The sequence below is a fragment of the Colius striatus genome, chromosome 7 (assembly GCF_028858725.1).
Source record: "Colius striatus isolate bColStr4 chromosome 7, bColStr4.1.hap1, whole genome shotgun sequence".
NCBI classification, from domain to species: domain Eukaryota; kingdom Metazoa; phylum Chordata; class Aves; order Coliiformes; family Coliidae; genus Colius; species Colius striatus.
This window is the reverse complement of record NC_084765.1, coordinates 20,942,228-20,953,900: the sequence shown is the minus strand read 5'-3', so window position 1 is coordinate 20,953,900 and position 11,673 is coordinate 20,942,228. Positions and strand designations below refer to the sequence as shown.

At 55.9% G+C, this 11,673-nt stretch overlaps 2 protein-coding genes across 7 annotated transcripts; one reads left to right on the top strand and one right to left on the bottom strand.

Moving 5' to 3' along the window:
* Window positions 1–1,930: 1,930 nt before the first annotated feature.
* Window positions 1,931–9,946, bottom strand: PATL2 (PAT1 homolog 2). 6 transcript variants are annotated; one of them, XM_061999778.1, is made up of 19 exons: window positions 9,811–9,946; window positions 7,617–7,719; window positions 7,132–7,442; window positions 6,811–6,879; window positions 6,636–6,701; window positions 6,085–6,252; window positions 5,886–5,972; window positions 5,313–5,467; window positions 5,127–5,195; window positions 4,908–5,046; window positions 4,668–4,788; window positions 4,490–4,587; window positions 4,104–4,148; window positions 3,822–3,964; window positions 3,420–3,579; window positions 2,966–3,106; window positions 2,781–2,878; window positions 2,554–2,703; window positions 1,931–2,308 (listed from the first exon to the last, which is right to left on the bottom strand). In XM_061999778.1, exons 1-19 carry the CDS (start codon window positions 9,877–9,879, stop codon window positions 2,269–2,271), a joined length of 2,232 nt encoding a protein of 743 aa, XP_061855762.1. In that variant the 5' UTR covers window positions 9,880–9,946; the 3' UTR covers window positions 1,931–2,268. The 6 variants fall into 6 exon arrangements, with proteins under 6 accessions (XP_061855762.1, XP_061855763.1, XP_061855765.1 ...); XM_061999779.1 differs by lacking the exon at window positions 9,811–9,946 and adding an exon at window positions 8,272–8,343; XM_061999781.1 differs by lacking the exon at window positions 5,886–5,972.
* A 98-nt stretch (window positions 9,947–10,044) lies between these two features.
* Window positions 10,045–11,493, top strand: B2M (beta-2-microglobulin). Its single transcript, XM_061999784.1, has 4 exons — window positions 10,045–10,242; window positions 10,379–10,669; window positions 10,983–11,016; window positions 11,346–11,493. Exons 1-3 carry the CDS (start codon window positions 10,164–10,166, stop codon window positions 10,994–10,996), a joined length of 384 nt encoding a protein of 127 aa, XP_061855768.1. The 5' UTR covers window positions 10,045–10,163; the 3' UTR covers window positions 10,997–11,016; window positions 11,346–11,493.
* The last annotated feature ends 180 nt before the right edge of the window (window positions 11,494–11,673 follow it).

The following is an 11,673-nucleotide window of genomic DNA, read 5'->3' as shown; positions in this document are numbered from 1 at the left end:
ATTAATATTGACAAGTTTATAAATGGTGGATGTCAGGGCATCCATTTTTTCTACTGTAGCTAGCAACAGGACAATGGGTAATGGGATGAAGCTGGAACACAAGAAGTTCCTTTTAAACATAAGGAAAAACTATTTCACTGTTCAGGTGAGGGAAGCACTGGAACAGGCTGCCCAGGGAGGCTGTGGAGTCTCCTTCCCTGGAGGTTTTCATGAGCCGTCTGGACATGTTGCTCTGTGGCCTGATCTAGGTGGACCTGCAGAGGAGTTGGACTGGATGATCTCTACACGTCCCTTCCACTCCGTACCATTCTATGATTCTATGTTGGAGGCCTTGGTTTTGCAAACAGTGGAAACCATATTGCACTTCCTTTATCCACACTGGCTGTCAGGTGAGGGGCACTGGTACTAGGTCTACACTCTGCTTCATTGCAACTGAAAACATTACACCACTTACCCTTATCTTGAAGGACTCACTGGCATACTCATCACTTCATAGAAATCAGTGGGTAGCTGCTAGTTCTCTCCTACCTGAAATTGTGTCTAAGTGTGGCTCTAGGCAAGGCCCAACTTTTCGCTTGCAGGTGGGCCACCCATAGCTCCTGCATTGCCTCCGTGGGTTTGAAACTATGGGTTCCATCCCTGTGACACCCCACCAGCGTTCCTCTTTTGACATGACATGGCAGTGGATGGGATGGGCAGAGCCCTCCCAGAGAAAAACTTTTCAGCAATAAAGTATGATAAGCAAAGTGGAGAAGGCCTTGAACCTGCCTTTGCGAACCTTGTTGTGAGGGCAGCAGAAAGGCTGAGGCTGCAGGACACCAAGAGGAGCAGGAGAGGCATCAGGATGGCAAAAGGCAGCAGCTGACAGACTGATCTGCAGACTGTTGCAGTTGGACCTTGCACCCTTTTAGAGGACTGTCAGCCTACATCTCACCTCTGTCACAAGGAGCAGGAGTCCCTCCTAGGTCCTGCATCACATCTACAGTGTTTCCTGTCTGTATCACTGTTTAGGAATCTCAGTTGTTCCTCTGAAGTATGTTTCAGAAGCTGAGATCTGAGCTGCCTTGACAAGCCAGGGAGATAAATCTCACCCATGCACTCAGCCATATCTGTCACATCCTTATATTCTGTGGATTCCAAGTATCCCTTTAAACTCCAAAGGTGGAATTAAATAGTGTCATCTACATAGAGACAAAGACAGATGATAGGTACCAGTCTAAGAATAAGACAGCTCTCTGGTGCAAATGTCTGTCAAATATACAACAGGCTCTGTGCACTCAGTTTAGACCTCTGGCTGGACATCCAGGTAATTAAGTATCCTAGGCTCAGATGTCCCTAGTTTTAGGGGGAAATCCCACCCTACACACCATATTTAACAAGGTGGGAGACAGAGATTCCTACAGTGAGACCAGATGCTGCACTAGGATGGAGATGTGAGGATCAGCTTGGGAGAATCATAGTCAGTTAAAGTGGATCAAGATGTTTCAAGGAACTTCATCATTACCACAGCTGCAAGCCTTTAGACTAATTTGCCTTTGAGAGCTCAGCAGAGAGTCAAGGTCCTTTATTACCCACTCATATATGCTTAAGATCCCCACATTTTCCCTCCTGTGTGCACAGACCTTTGGTTTCCCTTGGGGGCAAGCTCTGATCTCATCTTCCCCACCACATCCCTGTTCCCCTAGCCCATTCCCTCTCCCCAAGGATCAGTTTCCCTGTCCCTAACTGCCTGGGTGCCCTGACCTCCTCCACTACCGTTCGAGCACCTCTCTAATTCCCTGTCTTCCTCTCGGGTCCCTGCTTCTCCATCCCCTTTACTGCACATTTGGATCCCCAGCCCAGGATCTCCTGGTCAGGGGTCTCCACGCCCAGGTGTTGCCCCCAGGACTCCCATGCCTACAGCAGAAGCTGCCCACGGGAGCCAGAGGAGCTCGTTAGTCACCTTTTTATTTTTATATTGAGTGTTGTACACAAAATCACTCACCCCCAGGTGCTCCCAGCGCCCCTGTGCAGACCCCTGCCTTGGCACCTGCCGTGAGTTGCCACTCACTGCTCCAGGGTGCGAGGCCAAAATAAGTTACCTGACTCCCCGTGCTGTGCTCCCAGGCACTGTGGCAGTTTGGCACAGCCCTTGAGGGCCAGCCCTGCCAGTGCCCGCTTCACCCAGAGTGCCCGCACCAGGGTAAGTGTTCGCTTCCAAACTCAGAGCCACTGCACTGAGTCCTGCCTCTCCCCACTGGTCCCAGCTCCCATCAGGGCTCACGGGGCTTAGCACAGCATGGCAGGCTCTGATGGCAGCGAGGAGCACCTGTGGGAAGGGACCAAGTTGGAACAGGAGGCTGTCGCACACTGCTGGCAGCCAACACTGACCTGCCCCAGAGGAGCAGGAGCAGAGCTGCAAGGATCAGCTCAGGCCAGAAAGAGGTTTGGAAGCTTGTGTCCAATGGGGTCAGTCCCAAGGAGACAGAGGTGGGGAGCCCTGACACGATCCCACCGCTCCTCTCACAGGGAAGCTCTGGGAGAGGCAGGGAGACATTGCCGAGCAGTACTCACTCCATCTTGGCTTCCAGCTGGTGGACAGTTTGCTTGTCCAGGTAGCGGCAGAAGAGTAAGAGAAGGTTGCTAGGCAAGAAGAGAGGCTCCACCAGCAAGGCCTTGGGCACTTGTGAGAGCTCCCCAGCGACCAGGAACACTGTGTCTGTCCTGGGGAGCATCAAGACAGTGGGTAAGCTCCCCAGCGGCTGGCAAACTCTGAGCCCACTGTTGGCACAGCCCCTCACCACGTCTCGAAGTCCCCACCACATGGCTCCAGCGGTGTGTCAGAGGACAGCAGCCTCTCGCCATGGCTCAGCAGGGAGTAGAGCAAGGAGATCCCAAACTGCAGAGAAGCACCAGGAGTGTCACAGCCTGTGGTGGTGGCGCCCTGGGGACATCGCGTGGCTCTGCTCTCCTCAGGGCCACCTACCTGGTTCTTCAAGGCCATGGTAAGGGGGATCTCAGAGGACTTGGGCAGAGGCTTGGTTATCTCCTGCAGGACCTCGATGAGTTTGCTGAAGGTCATCCCGCCCACCACCTCGTTCAATGGGCTGTAGAGCAGGGGGAGAGACTGGGCAGGGCAGAGGGGATAGCAGGGATCTGAGACTGTTCAAGCTGTCACAGCCCCATCCCAACACCTTGAGGGGGGGAACGTGGGGGTCAACGCTGCACACCCCCAGAGAAGAAAATGCAGTCAAGACTGCTTTAACTCCTCCTGGAGACATTTACTCCTTCCCAAGGGAAGGAAAGAGGCTCCTGCCTCATGTAAACCTCACCATCTGCCTGGCCACGCTGAGGCCCAGCAAGATGGGCTCCCCTTTTGCCCAGGGTGCCCTGTTCCAGCAAGTACCTAGGTTGCCCCAGCCCTGGCTGGAGGTGCTCACCTCATCCAACAAGTCCTTCTTCATGAGGAAGGGCAGGTGGTGGGTGATGGTCAGCAGGATCTTCTCCGCTTTCTCCTGGGGCAGGTGGGGCAGCAGCCGAGCCATGAGCTTCTTGCCCTTCCGCACACACATGAGTTGCAGGAACTCATCTTCTGCCTCCCTGGGGACAAAGGCTCTGTTAGTACAGATCCCAAGGGACCTATAGCATCTCTGTCCATCCAGAAGGACCAACATCGGCTCTGGTGGAGGATGAGGCTCAAGGGCAAGCTTGGCACAGGCCACGGTGACACACAGAGAACAAGATCCAGCCCTCCCCATCCCCCAGAACTACTCATCCATGACCATCTAAGCTCTGAGAGGACCAGGACATGCCACCTACTACCCTCTCCAGCATAAACTCACTCTTCACTGCTGCAAGCCCTGATTTTCAAGGCCTGGTAGATACGCTCTACTTCTTGGCTCTTCTGCTCCTGACAGCAGGGCTGCTGCTCCGACAGGGACATCTTCCGCTGCGTCTCCTCCACTCCCAGCAGCTGCAGGAAGAGCTGGAGAAACAGCACAGGCAGCATGGAGCATCTTCTACCAACTGGATAACCAGGTAGAAGGCCCCTCAGAGAGCTATTTGGATGAAAACCACGACTCTGCACCATCCTACCTTGCCCTGAATCCTAGTAGTTCACTTACCTTCTCGATCCTGTGCAGCGCCCGAAGCCGGTGGCTCCCTGCAGCCTTCAGGAGGGGAGAAAGGAAGGCAATAGGAAGGTACAGCAGTTACAGCCAGTACCAGACACTGCTAATCCCTGGGGATTGGAGCAGTCCCACAAGGAGGATCACATCCAGCTCCAACTGCCCAGAGCCCCATCCTGCCTCGTGGCAGGGGACAAGCTGCCACCACTGAGGTGGCACCTGCTCCAACCATGTTCCCCATCCCGCAGCTCAGGGCAGCACCCATGCTCAGTCAGAGCAGCTCCTAAATCTCCTGTTAAAGCTGCTCCAGGGTCTGGGGAAAAGCTCAGAGCGGTGCCCCCAGACAACCAGGGCACCAAGCAGTCCAGCCTCTCCTCATCTACCTCCTCCACAAGCGCATGGTGCACGGCCTCAATGGCCCGGCGAGGGCTGTAGCAAGTGGACACTGCAACCTGACCCAGCGAGCCCGCGATACGCACCACTGCAAGAGAGACAGGATACCGTGAGAGCCCATCCCACGAGCCCTCACCCAGTCCCCCCCAGCCTGCCCCAGCCCCTCACCGGAGTCATACGTCTCCGCTTTCTGGATGAAGGGTGTAACCAGCTTGGGGGGCTCCTGCTGCTTGTGCCTGCTGAGCAGCTCCTCCTCCACCTGCCTGCGCTCCAGCCGGTGGTAGTACGCCTGCAAGGACAGGCATAGCCATGAGGGTTGTACTGCAAACCCTGGCACCTTCTGGCTCCCAAAGAGATGAAGTCACTGAGGAGCAGAACAAGCCATGGGTGCTAGTGGCAGGAGCTCACCTGGTAGTAGTAGTCATCATCCATGTTCTCACTCTGCAGCTGGATCATCTCCACCTTGACGACCCAGTCCTTCTCCTTGGAGGTCATCAGCCCAGAATAAAAGTCCACTTCAGGAGACCACACCTTCTTGGGTGAGATGCTGGCACAGGAGAAGATGGCAGCCTGCTGTGACTGTCCAGAGTCACCCTTGCCCCCACAGTTCCCCTGGGTCCCCTGTACCTCTGCAACTGCCGCTGAGTCAGGATCCGTTGGTGCTGGGGGTGCAGCTGGGTCATGTGGCTGGGTGTGCTGCAGAGGAGACCAGAGCGGGGCAGGGGGCTCAGCACCTGCACTACAGTCACCTCCAGCTGCTTAGGGGAGGACCCCTCCGGTCCCAGCCAGGCATCCCACTCCCCATCCTGCTACCTGAGGTTCAGCTGACTGCTGGCCAATGGACTGAAGAAGAGAGCAGGATTCAAAGACGGAGACAGGGGACCAAAGTGCATGGCGAGAGGCCGTGGTGGGCTGCCAGTGCTGGATGACATGGGCCAGAATGGGGTGGGAGACACATACCCTGTGGTCTGGAGGGACAGAGAGAAGGCATCAAGTGTTTGAGCCTTCCCCTCAGAAGGTCACAGAGGGCTGCCATGCTGGCTTCTGTCTCCCATCCTCACAGGGGCTACCCTCGCCCTGCACAGAGGAGGAAGGTGATACCCCCCCAGATAATGCTAAGCAAGGCAAAGGAATCCAAGTATCTCAGGTCCATCACCAGTGCTACAGCATAGCACCAAGCACAACACCGTGCCTGGTGCAGGTCCCCCAGGCACATCAATACAGAGTTATGAAGCAAGGGCTATACTGGTGACTACTTTCCTCACCAGCAAAACGACAGAAACGGGTGTTCAGGATTAGATGGAGCTGCAAAGTCTGCCCTGGATGGCAGAGCTTTAGGGAGGCACTGTCCCCATCCCTTGCCACGGTGGTGACCCACTGCAGTACCTGGTTAGAAGTGAAGAATGGAGAGGGTCTGCGAGCCAGCATGAAGGGCTGAGAGGAGCACGGGCAGCGAGGCACCAGAGGTGACTGCTGCAGGGCAGGAGATGGGAGATGTCACTGGGACAATCATGTCCTCAAGGCTGCACCTCTAGGGAGGGGAAGGCAGAAAAAGAAGGAACAAAAAGTCCCCCAAACCTCTTACCTGCTGGAGAAAGCGCTGAGGGAAGGACTTGGGGGACATCATTCTTAAGCTGGAGCGCTTGAGCCGGGGCAAGCCCCCATAGCCCCTCTGCACAGGGGAGCTGAGGAAGTCGAGGGCCACATTGGTGGATGGTGGGGGCCTCTCCAAAACCTGGAGGCTGGCTTTATCCTGCAGAGAGGAGGCAGCAGGAGATGGGAATGGGGCTCAGCTGGGATTAGTTTAACTGCCTCTACCTCAGGCAGCTCACCAAAACCTTCAGTATTTGATTGGCCAGACCACACATCAGTCAGGCTCCCAACCTGGCAGCCCACAACAGCAGCGGGCCCACTGGGACACCTGCTATGAGGGTCCCAGTCTCTTTAAGCTCAACAGCTTTGCCTTCAAACACAGGCTCTGCTTAGGGTGGGCACCTTCACCTACAGTCTTGCCACTCAAGAGACACACCTGTGCACCTCTATACTCAAGATGAGGAGATGAGGCTGAGGAGGTCCCCTGGCCACCCCAAATTGTCTTGGCCCAGGGTACCAAGGAGCATGGCCAGGGGTACCCACCTCCATCATGTGGTGGGGCGGGATACTGCCAGGGCAGGACTCCCATGCTGTGGGGTCCATCGACAGCTGGAAGACAGGGAGATGGTCAGCATGGGAAGGAGAACAGGAGGAGGCGAGTAAGGGAGACTATGGGGACCACTCAGCCTCATCAACAGGTGGGAAGGAACATTTTTACCATGTCCTCTTTGCCAAACTCTGCCCAGCAAGCACCAATCCTGCTGTCCAGCACCGCCGAGTCCTGGCTCTGCAAGCAAAGAAGAGGTTTCAAGGATGTCCTCAGCCCCGGCACAGCGGGTATGCCTCCTTTAGAAAGGGATCAAATTACCCACTGGTGCCCTCTGTGGGGCAGGACCCATGGGTGTGGGGATGGAGCAGGGAGCAGTGGGTGCCTAACAGCCCCTCCCTGTAGGATAAAGCCATCCTCCAGATCCTGGAGAGGCCCCCACCATCCTCCACCAGCCAGGTGGGGATCCCTCCCTCTCTGCTCACAAATCACCTCCAGCGGGGGTCGGCTCTGCACTGCTTTCATCACTGCTGGGTCTCCTAGGTCGTTGGGCTCCTGGTCTTCCTCCTGTTCCTCAGTTCCCAGCTCTTCTTCCTCTTCCAACTCAGAGCTGATCTGCTCATCAACCTCCAGCTCCTTCCCAGCCTCCTGCTGGGGCTTTCTCAGCTCTTCTACCTGCTCAGACACACCACGGTCTGCTTCCTCCCCAGCCTCGGTCTCCTCTGCCACTGCTTTGGCCAGCTCAGAACTCATCTCCAGAGGCATCAGGGGTTTTGCACCACTCTCCTCAGTGGAGTCTTGGTCTTGAAGGGAGGAAGCAGAACACATCATGGTGGGTTAGAGCTGAGGCGGTGCACACTGAGAGCCCAGCTCCTCACCAGGCAGGAATAAATCTTCCTCAGCCCCTACCTTCATCCTCTTCACCTGTCTGGGTGCCAGCAGATCTCCCCAACGCTAGGGCTCCCCTGAGGTCTTACCTAATCCAAAAGTCATCTCATTGTACAGGTCAAGTTCCTCATCCTCCTCAACCACCTCCTCCAGCAGAAGTGCATCTTCCACCAGCAGGTAGTCCTCAAGAATCTGGAGAGAAAAGCAGCAGGGGCCCCATTAAAGAAGAGATAACCTCAAGGTGCTCTCAAAGCTGAGGGGGAACCCAATCTCCTCCCACTCCACTAGTGGTGCTGGGCAGCCCCCCGGGCTCATGGCTGCTCTGCAGCTGGAAAGGGAAGAGTAGGAGCTACCAGCACAACCAGTGAGGGTAGGACCTGCTAGCTTAGTGCCGGGTAGAAGCCCATTGAAGCTTGCCAGGACCGGAGCTGCAGCTGCCCAGAGGTGACCCCTGCCAACACAGGTCATGCTAGAACAGATTAAATACTAACGTGGCACCATTAGACTTCAGAGTAAACACCCCACTACCCAGGCATGAGCAGCACCTCAGCACAAAGCAGGGGAGGGCACCCCACCAGCGCCTCTAGGGCTGTGTCTTCTCCAGCTCCAACCGCTCCTGGGAGAGCCAGCACCGGCAGAGGTAGCCCCAGGAAAACCGGTACCGGCGGTAAAGAAGAGGGGGACGGGGAAAGGGGACCGAGCAGCGCGCCGGGGAAAGGGGGACCAAGCAGGGCGGGCACTCACAACCGGCTCGCCGCCCTCCGCCATGCTGCGAAGCCAACCACATTCCCCTCCGCGGCCACGGTGCCGGTGCCGCCGCCGCCACTTTTGAGCAGCCTGCGCCGCGCATGCGCATGCCGTACAGCATGGCGGCGCCCGGCGCCCCGCGCCTGCGCAATGGCGGCGGCGGAGCCCGGCCCCACGGCGCCCCCCGGTGGCGGCGGCGCGCGGAGCGGCACGCGGTGGAATGGCCGCAGCCGCGAAGGGTGAGCTGCGGCAGACACCTGCCGTCTTCAGCCCCGCTCTTTCCACTGCTCTCCTCGCTCTCTCCCAAAGAGCGTGTTTTCCGAACCGCTGACCCTCCGAGCCGGCACGGGACACCAGGGGGGTCCGGCTGGAAGCGCCTCGGAGATCTGCAGCGGTAGATCTGAAAGCCCGAGGGAGCAAAAGTCGCCTGAAGAAGCTGTAAAGCTCCGTGTCCTGTGAAGCGCAGCGGCCTGCTCTTGTCTCCCTGAACGCTGGTAGTGCTTCAGCTATGTCTCACCTCACCCGCTCCTTTAACATTTCTCTCAACTGATAGAAGCAGCCTAAAAGAGGAAGATTTGGCTCTTCCTGCCAATTCGTTGCAGCCTTTTAAAAATATGAAGTGGAAGAAACTAGTGGTTCAGCTTCTCTTTATGGGGAAAGTCTGCTGGTTACATGAGTCATCTCCAGGGATTCCAGTCCCAAAGGGACGCTGTGTGTCAGCGCAGAGAATCGACCCGTATCCTGCAGTGGGCTGTTTGCATAATGAATCCTGCTCAAGTGAAGGGGATCGCTCGTCTGACTACCCTGTGGGCTCCGTGGCTGCCACCCTGGGTGCCAGCTTAGCCACCGACACTACTAGTTAGCATTTATTTCTGCCTGGAGATCCCTGATGAGGCTCTGGCAGGACGTGCGTCCCCTTATCTCACAGCAAAACCACCGAGCAGCAGCTGTGGGGCTGCCAGTAAAGGAACGGGGAGCTTGTCTCAGAGCTGGTCCAGTATGGATGGGTAACAAAGCATTTACAGCTTTTTCCTTTGCTCAGTCTCCACTGATTCACCCTGCTGCCTTTGGACGGGGGAACGATCTCTGTACCTCTTTCTTGAATTACATTAGGTTTTTAAATGGGATGTATCAGGAGGACAAGTTTTAAAGGGTTCAGCGTTATCAAGAGGAGCTCCGTGATACTGCTGGTTTTTTCCCACTAGTAGTGACTTTCATTTATCTTCTTTTTTTAATAACTTTTTAATCCTTATGCAAACGGATGAAGATAATATACAGCTGCTTCCCAACCCGAACCAGTGACCTGTAGGACCACAAATAAACTCCTAGTTGTACAAAATAACTATGTCCTCTTTAATACTAGTTCGCTTTCCCTTTTTTTAAGCCTGGTTTTCTTAGTGCTGCTATTCACAGCCGCTGTATTTCTCTTCTCTGAGCAGCGTTACTGGGTCACAGGATATCTAGCCTAGCTAGATATCCTTCGGTGCTCATAACTCTGCTGGCGGAGGCAGCAGAAAAATTCGTTCTTTAACCTACGGATTTGACGCCGGGGAGTCCGTGTCGTGCTCGAACAGCGGTCCGCCCGCCACGCCGCAGCCGCCGCATCCAGCCGGTCCCGCACGGGCGCAGACGCCGAGCAAACTGGAGCTCAGACCCGCGTGCGCGCCGGGCGGAGCCGCAGCCCCGAAGCGAAAGCGAAAGCGCCGGTGCCCGCGGCGCGCAGGCGCGGCAGCCTGGCTCGCACAACCTGCGCGCTGCCTCTCCGCCCGGAGACTGCTGGCGCGCCGCGCATTCGCACCGCGATTGGCCACGCGGGCGGGGACTATAAAAGCAGGCGTGCGAGCTCGCAGCGCTAGTCTGCCAGAGACGCGAATCCTTCGGGGTCGGTGATGATGGAGCGGGCGCCGAAGGTGGGGGTCGTGGTGCTGATCGCCCTGTTCAGCGTGGTCGGCCTGGGGATGGCGGATGGTGAGTGCCCGGGATGCCGGGACGGGCTGGGACGGAGCCCGGTTACCGCTCACTGGCGAGGCAGGGAGTTTCCGGGGGAGCTATAGCCCGGAGGCGTGCCCGCTGCAGCTCCCATTCTCACTGTTCCCCTCCTTAGTCATCTCTCCGGAGGCTCCGAAGGTGGAGGTGTACTCCCGCAACCGTGCAGTGCTGGGGGAAGAAAACGTCCTCAACTGCTTCGTGAGTGGCTTCCACCCACCCAAGATCGACATCACCCTCATCAAGAACGGGGAGCCCATGAGCAACGTGCAGTACGCCGACATGTCTTTCAACGACAAGTGGTATTTCCAGCGCCTGGTGCACGCGCCCTTCACCCCCAAGGCGGGTGACATCTACATTTGCAGAGTGGCCCACGCTGCCTTCCCGGAACCACAGTCCTTCCAGTGGGGTACCGTGTGCTTTCCTCTGCCAAACTTTGCTGCTATCTGCGTGCAGAAGCTGGAGCTCACTCGTTTCTATCCACTGTATCTCTGTTCCGCTTCTTAGGAAGCGGAGTGCTGTAGTGGCAGGGTTTTTTGGAGGTCTTGTGTTACATATGGATAATTAACTTCCTGTTTGGTCAATATAAAGAAGGATCTAGCTGTGGGGAGCCAGCGTGCCAGGGCAGCTCTGGTTACTGTCCCAGGGATGGGGGCATGAGGATGGGAGAGTGAGCCAGCCACTTGCCCCAAATCCTAATGCTCTGCCTTTCCTTCTTGCAGATGCAGACTTGTGAGCTGTGTCAGGATAATCACAGTGAGTTATGCTGATCTCTGTGCTGTGATGGGGGGAGCATGGGTTGCTTTCCTTAGGGGGAAGTGTGGGGCATGTAGAGGTGAGGAACAGAAGCAACCACACCCCACCCCCAACTCCCCCCCCCCCCCAAAAAAAAAAAGATGTGTGGCCACTGATTTGCAGCAGAGCTACTCCCACGTGCTTCCTGTGCACTGCTTTGGCCAGCCCTCAGCCACACCCTGCCTACCACAGTCTCCTTTTCTCTGAAGAAAGCAGACCCTTATTCCTAAACCAAATCACAGTTGAAGGTGTGACCAGAGTGACTGATGTCAATCTCCTTTCCCCTGCAGGTCTGAAAAACTCAGTCTTGCATGTCAAAATCTTCTTGAGCTTCTGTCCTTTCCTCATATCACACTTTTGGGTACGATGAAGAGCCATCATCTGTGTTCTGGAATTACATCTTTAATAAAGCTGGTGGTCAAAATACCGTTACTCAGAGCAGTGTGTGAGCTAGACGCTTTTTTGAGTCCATAGTTATAAATGTCTGTGTTGAAGCTTTTCATTAAAGTTGTCTGCACAATTTTCCATCAGGAATGGCTGTGAACCATACAGGATGTTTATCTAAATCCAGTGTGGTCCTTAAAGTGTTTCTTCAGCTGATTTCTTTGCTCTGACAGC

What these genes read in the sequence shown, in the direction of transcription:
- PATL2 (XM_061999778.1), bottom strand. Translation starts at nt 9,879, where the DNA reads ATGCGGCGGCTGCGGCGTGGCGGGCGGACCGCTGTTCGAGCACGACAC. An exon ending in CTCAGCGCTTTCTCCAGCAG is followed by an intron (nt 5,973 to 6,084) that starts GTAAGAGGTTTG and finishes CCTGCCCTGCAG; the next exon opens with CAGTCACCTCTGGTGCCTCG. An exon ending in ATGATGACTACTACTACCAG is followed by an intron (nt 4,789 to 4,907) that starts GTGAGCTCCTGC and finishes CTGTCCTTGCAG; the next exon opens with GCGTACTACCACCGGCTGGA.
- B2M (XM_061999784.1), top strand. Translation starts at nt 10,164, where the DNA reads ATGATGGAGCGGGCGCCGAAGGTGGGGGTCGTGGTGCTGATCGCCCTG. An exon ending in CGGCCTGGGGATGGCGGATG is followed by an intron (nt 10,243 to 10,378) that starts GTGAGTGCCCGG and finishes TCCCCTCCTTAG; the next exon opens with TCATCTCTCCGGAGGCTCCG.